This window comes from Dama dama, chromosome 5 (genome assembly GCF_033118175.1).
Source record: "Dama dama isolate Ldn47 chromosome 5, ASM3311817v1, whole genome shotgun sequence".
Lineage (NCBI taxonomy): Eukaryota > Metazoa > Chordata > Mammalia > Artiodactyla > Cervidae > Dama > Dama dama.
This window is the reverse complement of record NC_083685.1, coordinates 93,205,763-93,218,933: the sequence shown is the minus strand read 5'-3', so window position 1 is coordinate 93,218,933 and position 13,171 is coordinate 93,205,763. Positions and strand designations below refer to the sequence as shown.

At 64.8% G+C, this 13,171-nt stretch overlaps 2 protein-coding genes across 4 annotated transcripts in view; one reads left to right on the top strand and one right to left on the bottom strand.

The window, feature by feature from the left end:
* Window positions 1–2,091, top strand: part of SMG6 (SMG6 nonsense mediated mRNA decay factor) — a 194,606-nt gene extending 192,515 nt beyond the window's left edge. For all 3 annotated transcript variants that reach the window (XM_061143085.1, XM_061143086.1, XM_061143084.1), the window contains exon 19: window positions 408–2,091. In XM_061143085.1, the coding sequence (XP_060999068.1) occupies window positions 408–538 (131 nt within the window). In that variant the 3' untranslated portion in view covers window positions 539–2,091. The remainder of the gene's footprint in view (window positions 1–407) is intronic.
* A 151-nt stretch (window positions 2,092–2,242) lies between these two features.
* HIC1 (HIC ZBTB transcriptional repressor 1) lies at window positions 2,243–6,876 on the bottom strand. The gene is made up of 2 exons (XM_061143089.1): window positions 6,722–6,876; window positions 2,243–5,255 (listed from the first exon to the last, which is right to left on the bottom strand). The coding sequence occupies exon 2, from the start codon at window positions 5,233–5,235 to the stop codon at window positions 3,091–3,093; it is 2,145 nt and encodes a 714-aa protein (XP_060999072.1). The 5' UTR covers window positions 5,236–5,255; window positions 6,722–6,876; the 3' UTR covers window positions 2,243–3,090.
* Window positions 6,877–13,171: the final 6,295 nt, after the last annotated feature.

Here is a 13,171-nt window from a genome sequence, read left to right as displayed (position 1 = left end):
GGCCTTGGAGCAGGCAAGATGATGCAGAAGAGTCTTATGAGCCCAGAACTAGCCCTGCAGTCAGAAGGGACAGGAGGCTTCTTCTCCTGCCTCAGCTCAGAGTCCTGAGAAGAGGGGTCTGCGGAAGCTGGCGGGCTGGGGGGCTCAGCGGGCATGAGGTGGCCCAGTACCATGCGGGAGGCAGGGGTGCATAGCAGAAGGCCAACCCCAGCCCGTGACGGTCCTCCCTCGGCCCACAGGGGAGGGGTGCCCTCTGCTCATGGTCTGTGAGGGGAAGGCCCTGTGGGAGGGCCAAGAAATGGTTGGCCTTGAGCCCCCAGGCCCACTTTCCCCTCCAGAAGAGGAGAGGCAGCCAGGGCCTCCACGTCCTGCCCTCAGTGAATCCCCGTGCTCTCTCATGCCCACAGAGGAGCCCATCCGGCTACTGAGGGAGGTGGTGCTGTTGACGGATGACCGGAACCTGCGTGTGAAGGCGCTGACCAGGAATGTGCCTGTGCGGGACATCCCGGCCTTCCTCACATGGGCCCAGGTGGGCTGAGGGGGCACAGCTCCCCCCTCACGGAAGCGTTCCCGAGAAGGCCGCCAGGCGCCCGGTGTAGCACAGAAGATGCCCATGTGCCTGAGCCACCAATCCACCCAGACAATAAACCATCCTCTTCCAACCCACGCCGTGGCCGTGCTGTGGGGGAGCTGCTCCTCACAGAGCCCCTCCTAAGGGGTGGGCGGAAGTGCTGGGACCCTCCTGGGCTGCCAGGATTTAGCAGGGAGGTGGCTGGCTACAGTGATGGCAGGCGGGCGAGCCAGATGGGCCGCCCCATGCCCAGCCTTTCTCCCTCCCTCTGTCCAGGTCAAGGGCCGACGGAAGGCCTCTTAGCCCGAAGATGCAGCCACTTTCTCAGCTGGAGGTGGCACAGGGTGGGGTTAGCATTTCCATCAGATGCAGGTGAAACCATGGGTCCCCTCAGTCTTCAGAAGCCCTGACGCAAAAGTGTCCAAGAGGCCTTGGTCATGCTGTGAGGAGAGTGCCCAGGAGGTCTGTCTCCCTGAGGCCTGGATGCCCCCAGGAGCCCCAGTTGGGTTCTGAACAGCAGCCCCAGGCCCTCTGCTCTTCTCCCCCCACCCCGCTGTTCTTCTCCCTGCCCTGCCACCTGGGGCCCCTGTGCTTTGCCACCTGCTCTCCCCTCAGTTGGTCCTGGGTCTGTAGGGAAGGGCTGTCTGCCCTCTCAGGCCCGTGCCTCCTGGGTTGCCTTTGCCTGCTCCCTCTCCCCTCAGTGGCCTTCCTTTTGCTCTCTTCCTACTTCACAACATTTCTTCCCAAGTCCCCCTCCCTCTCTCCCTCCTGAACCATCCCACTCCTCCTCACCGCCTTTCTAGTCCATCCCTCTCACCTTCCTGGCCCCTCAGTCCCTTGCTGTGGAGCTTCTCTGACTCTCTTCTGTGGTACCTGTGGCAGGAACCTAATGTCGCTTTCCTGCCCCTGACCTCCTTTCCCAGGCCCCTGTGCTCTGAGAAACCCTGAGGGTAGGGCAGGCCAATGCCCAGGAGGAGCACTGCCTGACCTGGGGCATGCACCCCGTGGATAGCTCCGCCCTAGAAGGCACAGGGGCCCTCTGGCTGTGCTTGGAGCTCTTTGTTGCTTCTAGCTGGCACCTGTGTTCAGTCTCCTGCCGGAGGCTTCCTGCTGGCACTATGTTCTCCCAGGCCAGGGTCAGGGCTGGAGGAGGACTTAGGGGAAGACAAGGTTTGGAGGCGAAGCCAGGAGTCAGTCTTAACCGGACCAGTGAGGGAGTCCCCCCAGAGGCCCCTGACTGACTACACAGCCTGCCCAGACGGTGGGAGCAAGGCAGTGCCCTCCCCAAAGCCCAAGACTATGCCAGAAAGACGGGCAGCAGGAGAGCCACAGCCAGTGATTTGAGGGTACAGGGCTCAGAAGACTGGGCTTTGGGGTATAGGGTCCCTGGCCTCTCCTTTGAGATCCCTTCTGCAGGATGAAGGTTAATGACTAGGTGGGTGGGAGACCCCATCCCTCCTTTCTGTTCCATTTGCAGCCCTGGTTTTGTTTCCTGAATAAATTTTTAGTTATAAAACATACCTGAACTGTTGCTGACCTGTCTCGGGGGCCGGGGAGGGAAGGGCCAAGCCACTGCACCTGTCTGAGGGTGCTGCTTCTGGCCCCATCACCCACCCCCGTGCGCCCTACCCAGCTCCTTGTGCAGGGCAAAGAGAGCCGCTGGGTCCAGGGTCCTTGGTTACTGCTTTATTGCTGTTTGGTTCGAGTATAGAAAATGGAAGCGGCTCTGGAAGAGCCTGTGTACAAGGTAGGAAATATACAAACGAGGAGGAGGGAGCTAAAGAGACCACGTTCCAGCCCAGCCCAGCCTGGGCTCGGGGTGGGGGGGCCGCCCAGGGCGCATGCAATAAATATGGTCCGGGGCCCCAGGGAAGGGAGGGGGGACCACCGCGGGAGTGGGAGACCGGGTAGGCCAGGGCTGTCTCAGCCCTCTGATTCCAGAGGGCGGGAAAGGTTAGCCCTGGGGCTAGTGCCACTTGTGCAAAATGAGGAACTTCACATTATCCGTCCCGGGGCGGGCGGGGGCTGGGGCGGGGGGGCCCTCCGGCCGGCTCAGTCCCCTCCCCGCTCCCCAGCTCTGCCCGACGCTCCGACCCCAGCGGGGAGATTCACAGTGAGAATGGGTGTGGTCGCAAGGGCCGGAGGTAGGGCTGGGAGCGCCCCAACAGTGGCACCCCTCCCCCCCCCCCAAGAGCAGCACGGAGCCGGGGGGGTGGGGGCCAACGAACCACAGGAAGAGGCGGAGAAGGGCCGGGGGTCTCCTTTGGTCAAAGCTGATATCAAAAATATAAATCTCCCTTCCCCCAACCCACCCCCGTCCCGGGGCTTCCTCCCCCACCCCCACCCCCGGGCTAAGGCACAAAGCAGTGAGGCCAGGTGAGGCCGCCGCCCCTGCGGCGACGCTGCCGGGGCTGCTACTGTCGTCCGGGCGCGGGGAGGGGAAGGGGGCACCCGCCTGCTGGTGGCCGCCGCCGCCGCCTGGGGGCGCGGGCCGGGGCCACGCGGAGGCCAGAGGCGCACTAGGTGGGAGAGAAACGGTCGATGGTCCGGCCGTCGGGGCCGGCGGCCAGGTGCGCGCCCTGGCTCAGCACCTCGGCCGCCTTGTCGGGGCTGAGGCCCAGCTCCGCGGTGAACTTGGCCAGCGGGTAGAGGCTCTCGAGCGCCACCTTGGGGTCGTGCAGGAAGTGCGTGGTCTGAGCCAGCAGCTCGGCCGCAGCCGCCTTGTCCTGCTGCTTCAGGCTGAGCTGTTCGGCCGTGAGGCGCGCCACAGCAAAGACGCCCTCGGGAAAGTCGAGCTTGCCCTTGCCGTCGGGGCCCGGGACGCCGGGGAGCCCCCCCAGCCCCGCCAGCGCCCCGGCCGCGCCGGCCGCGCCGCCCACAGCGTGCATCTTCATGTGACTGATGAGGTTGCGCTGCTGGGCGAACTTGCCGCCGCACACCTGGCACTCGTAGGGCTTCTCGCCCGAGTGGATGCGCATGTGCTCGGTGAGGCGGTACTGGCGCGTGAAGCGCATGCCGCACGCGTCGCACGCGAAGGGCTTGAGGCCCAGGTGGCTGCGCATGTGGCGCGTCATGGTCCCGCGCTGCGTGAACTTCTTCCCGCAGATGGTGCAGGGGTAGGGCCGCGTCAGCCAGTGCGTCTTCTCGTGCTGCCGCAGCGTGGCCGGGTCCTTGTAGCTCTTGTCGCACGACGCGCAGCGGTATGGCCGCAGCAGCTCGCCCAGGCCCCCCGGGGCCCCGGCCACCTTGTCCCCACCGCCGCCAAAGGGGGGCCCGAGGCCGGCGGCGCCCGCGGCCACCTCCGCCGCCTCGGCCCGGCCGTACAGCGCCTCCTCCTCCTCCACGTGCGCCTCCACGTGCGCGTTCAGCTGCTCCGAGCTGGGGAAGCCCTTTCCGCACGGGATGCACACGTACAGGTTGTCGCCGAAGCTCTCGGGCTCGCCGTAGGCCAGGTGCGGGCACGGGTAGCCCTCGAGGTGGCCGCCGGGCGGGCTGGGGTCCTCGCTGCTGCCCGTCTCCTCGCTGCTGCTCTTGTAGTCGTCGCCGTCGCCGCCCGCGCCAGGCCCGTCCAAGCTGCCCGCGTAGCGCGGCGGAGGCGCCAGGCCGAGCGGAGGCCCCCCGGGCGAGACGGACGGGTCCCCGCCGCGCTCCTCGCAGCGTTCGCTGGGGGAGCCGCGCTCACGGCCCAGCTCGTCGCCGTAGCTGCCCAGGCCTGGCTCGTGCTTCATCCAGCGGTAGAGGAGGCTGGGCCCGTCGGGGCGGCCGGGGGGCTCGGATCCCGGGCTGCCGCCGCCACCTCGGAACGGATCCGGAGGCGGTACGGCCTCCTCCAGCTTCTGGAAGGGCAGTGGCGGCAGCGGCGGCAGGGTGAGCGGTGGCTCCTTGTAGGCGGCGGGGCCGGCGCTGGGAGGGCTGTCTGGGCGCGGGGGAAGCTCTCGCTCCCCCGGCGGTCGCTCGGGAGGCGCGGAGCCCGGCGGGCTTTTCTTTGACAGGTCCAGGCCGCAGAGTGGGGAGCAGCGGCGCTCCGGGGCGCAGAGCGCGGCGGCCGGGCCGGGACCCGAGGCATACAGCTCGGCGCAGTGCGTGTTCACAGCGGCCTCAGGGCCCGACGGCGGCTCGGCGGTGGGCGGCGGCGGAGGCCCGGCGGGGGACGAGTAGCAGGCCTGGATGACGGGCGTGGCGGCCCGCAGGCCCCGGCCCGGCCTCCCGTAGGGTGCGTAGCCGCCGCCGCCGCCGCCACCGCCCCGCAGGTGGCAGTACTTGCCGTGGCGCTTGAGGCGTTTCTTGCACAGCGCCACGAGGTCGGGGATCTGCAGGTAGCTGGCGGCGGCCAGCACGGCGCCCAGGCTCGGCTCGGCCCCCGGGGCCACGGCAGCCGCCGCCGCAGCCTCCGCGCCATCCGCCAGGCGGCCGGTGTAGATGAAGTCCAGCACCAGGCGGAACACGGCCGGGCTCACCATGTCATGGTCCAGGTTGAGCAGGTTGTCGTGCACCACCAGGGACTTGAGGTAGGCGCTGCTGGCCGCCAGCACGTTTTTGTGCGCGCGGAAGAGGGCGTTCTGCACCACGATGATCACGTCGCACAAGAAGCCCTTGGTGCGCTGGTTGTTGAGCTGCAGCAGCAGCTGCCTGGAGTGGCCGGGCGCCTCCATCGTGTCCAGCATCGTCTGCCCAGCACACTCTCCTGCGGGGACACACACCGGCTGGGTCAGAGCCGCACCGAGCCCTCGCTGCCTGCACCCAGCCCGGCGCTTCTCCCCGGCACTTCCCCTTCCCCTCAGCTGGGCAGGGGCAGGGGCATGGAGCACGGCGGCCTGGGCACGGGCGGAGAATCCGCGGCCTCCAAGAATGGGCGCCTGGGCCGGCCGGCCTGGACCAGAAGAAGGAGCCGAGACCGGCCGGCGGAGAGGAGGCCAGGCTGTCCGGCACCCCCAGGCCCGGATGCAGCCGGGCACTCTGCCTGGGTTCTGGGGGCTTCCGAGGAGAAAACTGTTCCGGCGAAGCGACCCTTGTGGAAACAGTTACCCGATTTGAGGAAAATGTCCGCTTCAGGAAAAGTCATTCAGGGCTGAGAAGTTTGCCCAAGTGGGATACAAGGGAGCCGAGTGAAAAAGCACCTCCCGCCTCCAGAGAAGTTGCCCCATTGGGGGAAGAGGTCCGGAGGAGGGCAATGCGGTGCCCGCCGTGGCGCCGCCCTGGCCGGGGGCTGTCAGACCCTCGGTTGGGGCCCCGGGCGGCGGCCGTGGCGCGGGAAGCGGAGGCAGCGGCTGCCGTGGCGGGCAGAGCACGAAGGCCGGCCCGGCGCGGGGAGGGCGTTATATCGGGGCAGGAGGCTGAGGCAGGAAGCAGGTGGGGGGGAGGGGGGAGCCACGCAGCTCCCAGGGGAGGGAGGGGGCAGCGCCCCGGGCGGGCACGGAGCACAGCCGGCTGCGGCCCTGACCCTGGCCTGCGCCCCACCCGCGTCCCGGACCCGGCCTCGGCCTCCGCTCTGCATTCGCGGGCTCGGCGCCTCCCTCCCCGGCTCCCCTCGGCCCCTTCTCCACGGGAACTCCGCCGCCCCAAACTTGGGGAAAAGTTTCCCAACTTCAGACAGGCCGGGATGAGCGCGCCAGCCCCAGTCCCTCGGCTCCCAGCTTTTCCTCTCGGCCCCCAATTTCGGCTGCCAAGCGGCCGCCGGGCCTGAACCGAGCCCTGAGCTCCCCGGCTGTACGCTCGCCCGCCCGACCCCATTCGCTGCCTAGTCCCCAGGGCCTCGCGCGCGGCCCGTTACCTGCGGCCGCAGCCCTGCCGGGCTTCCCTCCCCGCGGCGGTGGCAGCTCCTAGTCGGCGCCCCACCCGCCCCGCTGCCAGGCGCTGCGCTGTGCCAGGGCAGCGCCCCTGCCAGCCCCGCCCGCCAGCTCCCCTTCCCTTCCCCTCGCCTCTCCAGCCCATGTGCGGGCAGAGCCGGCCCCGGGCCGCTGACCCCGCCGTGAACCCGGCGCAGAGCAGCGGCCCGGCGGTCCTGAGTCCTCTAGGGGTGACACCCGGAGCCCTGAACGCCAGCCGCGTTGGGGGCGCCCGCGCCGGAGGATGCGCCCCAGGCGGCCTGCGCGCGAGGACCGGGCTGTTCGGGTCCCCTGTCCCTCCCCGGTCCCCAGCCCTAGGACCCACCTGGGGGGCATGTCGGAAGCCCCGGGCCCGGCTGCCGGCGGATCCAGGGGGGGACGTGGCTGCGCTGCGCTGCCCTCCGCCCGCCGGGCCCCCGGTCGGTCTGTCCTGCTGGTCCGTCCTCCCCGCGTCCTGGTCGCGTCTCAGCCCCGCCGCGCTTTCCGCACACTCTTATCTGGAGCGGCCCGGGCCGGCGGGCGCTGCTGCAGCTATGGCGCCACCTCGCGGCCGTGCGGGACTTTGCGCGGCACAGCCACGGCCTCCTTCCTGCGCACCTGGGATGGAGGCTCGCAGATGCCGAACTGGACTCAGGAGGGGGGCCTGTTCTCAGATTCAGCCTCCCAGACGTGCCCACCTGGAGGCCCCAGCCCCGGACCTGCGAGCCCCACAAAAACTGGGGTTATGAGCTGAATGTTCCTGTGTACGTATTTCTAAATTCTGACATTGCCCCAATTCAGATAAGTCCGGCCTTCAAGGGAGGAGGCTTTCGAAATCCCAAGGAAGAAGATAGACAAGCTCTTAAGGGGCTGTCATTAGATATCCCTGGATGGCACTGTCCATTTGTACACCGCCCCCCCCCCCCAGTACACCCAACCTCACTCAGCCACGTGGGATAGGTATGCACAGAATAGACCCGTTTGCACCCAGACCCCCTCCAGGCATTTACACCCGTGAGAGCTCATGTTTGCAGACACACACCTGTCCCCTTCCGGAGTCCAAGACCCGGCTTTCTGTCATACTCAGGGTACTGCCATATAGAGCCCTCCATGACCTGGGCAGAGGTGGTACCCAAAACCCCACCCTGAACTTGCAGGCCTCTACAGGGCCCCCAGGAAAGGTGACTGGAAATGGATGGACAGCGCTTTTTGGGGGTCCCACAGAAGCGACCCAAGCCCCCAGATTTCCCGTGTGAGCCGTGTTGAGGGACGACCAGCTTGAACGACCTCGTCGAGAGAAAAGTCACAGGAGGGCCTGGAGCCCGGGATCCCCCGCAAGGTCCTGCACCCCACGTGAAGGTCCAATTCTTGCAGGTGACGCCCCCTCTAGGAGGGAGGGAACCTGGCGCTGGAGCGCGGGCGCTTGCACAGCTAACTCCGGAAGTGTCCCCGCGCCGCCCCAGCACATCAGGCCGGCAGCTAACGTCTGTGAGGCTGAGTGGGCCACCGCAGCCCACGCTCCGCCTCTTCCCCGCACCTCCTGACCCCCGCCCACACGTGGAGGGTAGGAGTGGGTCCCCAAGAACGCCTGCAGCTTCTGATTGGCTGCGCCTCGCTCAGCCGCCGAGCGCGAGAGGCTGGGGCGCAGAGTTACCATAGTAACCGATGAGGTTCGCCCAGATCGCGTCTCTCCGAGGCCTTGGAGAGCTTAGCAACCGCGCAGGGCCGCTGGGCCGTGGGGGCCGCATTCACCAACCTCCCTCCGCCCCGCGCCATCCTCCGCCCCCACGCCCCCGCCAGAGATAGTGGCTGAGTCATTCATTGAGGGGCGGCCGGCGCGGCCACCCGCGGTCCCAAACAGACACCAAGGTCTCGGGCGCCCCCCAGAGGCTCCCTTTTCTCAGCTAGGAGGCGGCTCCTGGTCCCCACAGGTTCTTCTGACTTCCATTGCTTCCAGAGTCTTTACCCTGTTTCCCCTCTGTGTTCTGGGTACATCTGATCACAGTCCTCTTTTCCGTCTCCCTAACCCCTGCCTTAGGGTGCTCACTAGGGAAATAGTGACTCAGGTTCCAAGAATGAAAATTGTGGGCTCCGGAGCTGACAGCCTCCGGGGGAGGTGGACATCCATCGACATCTTGGCGGAGAGATGTGCTGCCATACTGAGGTGGGAAAGTGTATAGAATGCTGGGCAGGGAGGCAGGAGACTCCTGTGAAGTGCTCTTAGATCTGGGCTTTGATGGATGAATAGGAGTTCTCCCTCAGACAGGAAGACATTCCTGGGGAAGAGAACTAGTGGAGGCCCAAAACTGAGAACTCCAGGTGGCCAGATGGTAAAGGGTATGCAGGACCTCTTTGACCCCATTTCTGCTGTCATCTTTCCTCCCCCTGATGAGGCCAGATCCTAGCCCCACAAGGATCCAATCAGCCCGGTCTCCGTGCAGTGGCGTCTGTCCACTGTAGACCCACCCCAGGGTCCCCTGTGCCACTGCTTTTTTCTTCAACAATCTTCCCAGATTCCTGTTCCCCCAGTCCCTCCCCTCACACTGTCCTTACATCTGTATGGAAGGGTCTGACATACCTGCCCCCAACCTAGCTGCCTTTAATCTTTGACCTCTCCCTCCCTCCCTAGTTCCACCTGTCCTGGCCTGGCATTGCCTTCCCTCCACCCTAACCCAGCTCCTCTCTCTGAACACACTCCCCTCCCTCATTTAGAACTTTCCTCAATTGATTGAGCTAGGCTCCGCCAGGACCATTCATTCATTCATTTCCCTACTCCTGTCCAGGAGAACTTCGCCTAATATAGCATGGACTCTTCTTACCAATTCTGACCTACAGGAACTCTTACTCCTCCAGGAAGGGGTCTCAGCCCAGCTACCCTCCCCCCAGACTCTTCTCTGCTGAGCTGCCAAAGTCCCTCCTTCCACAGATGGGTCCTAAATGAGGTTTGCTGGGAGTCAGGCTCTGAAACTGTGGTCTGGTCTTCCTCCCTTCCACTTACTGAGGCTTCCTTTCTCTCCCTTCTCCTGCCACCTTTCCCCCACCTCCCCCAGAGAGCACCCTCTTGCTCATTTCTGGGGAGTCCAAGCCACCCTCCTCAACTTTTCTCCCTTCCCTCGGGTCTCTAGCTCCTGGATTCCCATTGAGCCTTTTCTTCCATGCCCAGCCTCCTCCTACAATCCCCTGGACTCCCCTCTCCTTCCCTCATGTTCCTGACACCACCGTTTTAGGTGATGTCACAGGCCCCTCCGGGGGTCCAGCTTTTTTTCCTCACCCCCCCGCCCCCGCCCAAGGGTGATGACACCGCAATAGCCTTGCGGGGTATAACGCCGCCACCGCAGGGCATCCAGTGATGTCACAGAACCGTCGAGTCCAGGAATTGAGGAGTCGGAGTGGGGGCTACTGGGTGAGGACCCTGGAAAGCCGGGGGGTGGGCTGGGGTTGAGCCCCCAGATGTCTCAGAGTGAATACGTTTATAATGGGCCTGGCCACACTCCCTGCACTGTCCTCGCGCTGGCCCCCAGCCCGCAGTTCCGGAAAGTTAACCCCTTGTAGACCCGTACGGGGGGGGGGGGGGGGCGCGAGCTCCCCTCCCCGTTCCTGCTTCTGTGCGCCCTCCTCCCCTTCCCAGCTCCCCATCGCCTCAGTCCCCACCACCCCACCCCACCCCCCCCCCCGCCTCGCCACTATAAATAGCCCCTCTTCCCGTTTCCTAAATTCCCTGCTGACGTCGGCAACGCGTCAGTGTGTAGGAGCCGCGGCCGCATGAATGAGCCGCCGCACGAGTACTACGCGCGCCTATAAAAGCCGCCGCGCCAGCCCGGCTGCGGGAGGCGAGCGGGCGCGGGCGCAACACAGCCGACAGGTAAGCGGGACCGACCGACCAATGGGCGACAGATGGACGATGCACGGACATGGACTGGAAGGTAAGGAGGAGACCGACAGGCAGCAGGTTAGAGGGGCCCCAAAGGGGTGGGGTTGGGGACAGGGTGGAGGGGACAAGGGTCCCCTCGCAACTGCTAGAGCTGGAGCCAGAGGCGTACGCAGAACCCCGAGCAGCACCTGCCTGCGCCCGGATGGAGACGCAACCACTTCGGAGGAGCATCGATTAGAGGACCGACCTGAGTCCCTGCGGCTTTTCCTGGGGCTCCTGCGCCATCCTCCCAAGAAAGTGGGACGAAGGTGCTGGCTCCCCAGGAGACGCGCCCCTTCCTCTCCTCCCCGCAGAGCGGTGACTCAGCCTCGCTGCCCCCGGTCTGCTGAGCTGGGGCGCCGGCGAGAGACAGACGCCCACCTACCCGCCCCCCTACCGCAGCTTCTCGGGATCCCTCCCCTCATTCAACCGGGGCGCCCCCTCCCCGTCCCGTCGAGCTGGTCCCTCAGCGCCCCCAACTTCCCGCCTCTGCATGAGGAGCTGTCCTCTCAGGACCAGGCGGGGGCGGGGCCTCGGCCTGACTGTCCCGCCCCGCCCCCATCACCCGCCCCTCCCCCTCCCCGCAGCCGGAAGTGCCTCTCCGCAGGGACATCTTTGACGTCACAGGGTTTTGACGTCAAGGGCCGCGTGCCTGTCCGCTAGCGCCGGGGCCGAGAAGGGTTGGAGACGCGGGGCAGGAAGAGCAGCAGCGCCCCCAGCTGCGGGCGACGGAGCCACCCTGCCCGGGCAGCGCGCCGGCACCTTGGCTCTAGACTGCTTACTGCCCGGGCCGCCCTCAGTAACAGTCTCCAGTCACGGCCACCGACGCCTGGCCCCGCCCCAGGACCGCGGACCCGGCCACCCGCCGCGCCCCCGGCCCCTCGGTCCCCGAAGATCCCTCAGCCCCGCGCTCGCTACCCGCGCCGCCGCTGTCCGCGGTGCTGATCCAGCGCGGGCACCGCCATTGGACCGTCCCGTCCCCAGTCCCCAGGGGCAACTGAGGGGCTGCCGGCCCACACGCACTTCGCAGAGCCCCAAGAGCCCAGAGCCCCGTCCCTGCAGCGAGCGCCACCCCCCGCCCGCACCGCCGCCGTCCCCCCACCGTCCCCCCACCCCGCGGTCCTGACGTCAGCCCAACCGGAGCTGCCGTGGTGCCGTCAGCAGCGCGCGCCCCGCCCCCGCGTCTCCAGGGCAACCGTGGCTTTCGATTGTTACTGTGGGAACCGGAGGTAACAGTCTACAGCCATGGTCGCCCCGCAGCACGCCCACGCGCCGCGCCACGCAGCATACCTCCCGGCGGGATGGGGGAGACTCGGAACAGGAGGAAGCGGAGGCGGCGAGTCGAGAGCCCATGTGTCTGCGGGGGTGGCGGGAGGTGCCGCACAGGGAGGCGGGCTACTCCGGAGCCGGGCATCCAACGAGTCAGAGAAGGAAGCGGAGTATGGTCTGCGGAGTATGTCTGGCTGTCCCCCTCAGTGACCATCCTGTCCTCCTAGCCGAGGTACTGCAGCCAAGGGATCGTGAGAGAATGGGGAGTTCTGGGATTTGGGTTCTTTTTACCTCCTTGGAGGGAGGGAGGGAAGCTGCAGGCACCTGGAAAAATGTTTGCATCCTGGGAACCGAAGGGGGTTGATGGAGGAAAGGTTTTCTAAATGCGCCACGACCTCATTCTTCCGGGAACCCCTAGCTGAGTAGGCAGAGGGCAAAGGGTAAACCTTGAACCCATTGGCTGATGGAGTCACAGCCTTCCCTCCCTCCTCTTCCCTCCGAATCTTGAAGGATAAGAAGGGTCCCCGACCCTCAGGAAGCGTAAAGCTTGTAAAGTTAACCTGTCCGTAAATTGTTGTGTGAACATACCTGCATCCTCACCTCATTCTATCTCTAGGTGCTGGGTTCCAATTTTAGACTGTCTCAAACTAGCCATAAAGAGGGAAAGTAAATACCAGAGGAGCTGAAGTCCTCTTGGGCTAGTGAAGTGTAAGCAATGACCTCTTCAAAAACATTCTGCCTGTCACTTGCCGCCACCACCATCACCCACTTCGGGGCTGACTGTTGGATACTGGGTGCAAGACCACCAAGGGACAGTGTTGGGAATGATTAATGCAACCCAGTCCTGCCACCCATTAATACAATTTTTCTTGACCTCTCCATGTCCCCTTTTCTAAACTGTTTCTAACACAGTTGGTGATGGTTTCACAGCTAATCAACACCCACACTTTCTTTCTTCCACCCAAGGACACTGAGGGCTTAGATGAAAATGCACCTGATTCTGGTATCCCGTGCACATCGGTGGGCAGACTGTGTGCACCTGGCAAGAGTGCACAGGGAGGCAGGAGGTCCCACCTGGCATCACCAACTGGCTGTTAAGGGGCCATGTTATTTCTGAGCCTTCTGTAAAACGAGATAGTGATCCCACCTTTTTTGGCAGGCTTGTTGTGAGGACCAAATAAGATCATGTAAGTAAAAACCTTTGAAAACTGCAGAATGCTATTTTGATCTTAAGTATTCTCTTAGGCTACTATGTCCTTGGAAGGGGGTGGTGGTGCTGGGGAGACCCCAGCTCTGGGCACTGAGAATGAACAGGGGAGTGAAGGGTACACATTTCTCTGGGCAGAAGCTCTAGGACTGAGGCTGTTGAGGGTTCTCTGCTTAGGGACTCTCTCTCCCAAGAACTTTAGGAACTAAGGTGGAGTGAGAGGTAGAAAAGATAAATGGCAGGGATGTTTTGGAAAGAAGAGATGAAGCCTTTTGCAGTTTGAATCCATCTGCGAGTGGTTGGGGCGGGGGGCGGAAACCAGAGGACTGACTCTACAGTTAGGAGTTCAGGATCTTGAAAATCATTCAGGACAGCACACCCCCAACCTATTTTATGGATTAGGAAGGTGA

Excerpts from the sequence above, each read along its gene's own strand:
- HIC1 (XM_061143089.1), bottom strand. The coding sequence starts at position 5,235 with ATGCTGGACACGATGGAGGCGCCCGGCCACTCCAGGCAGCTGCTGCTG.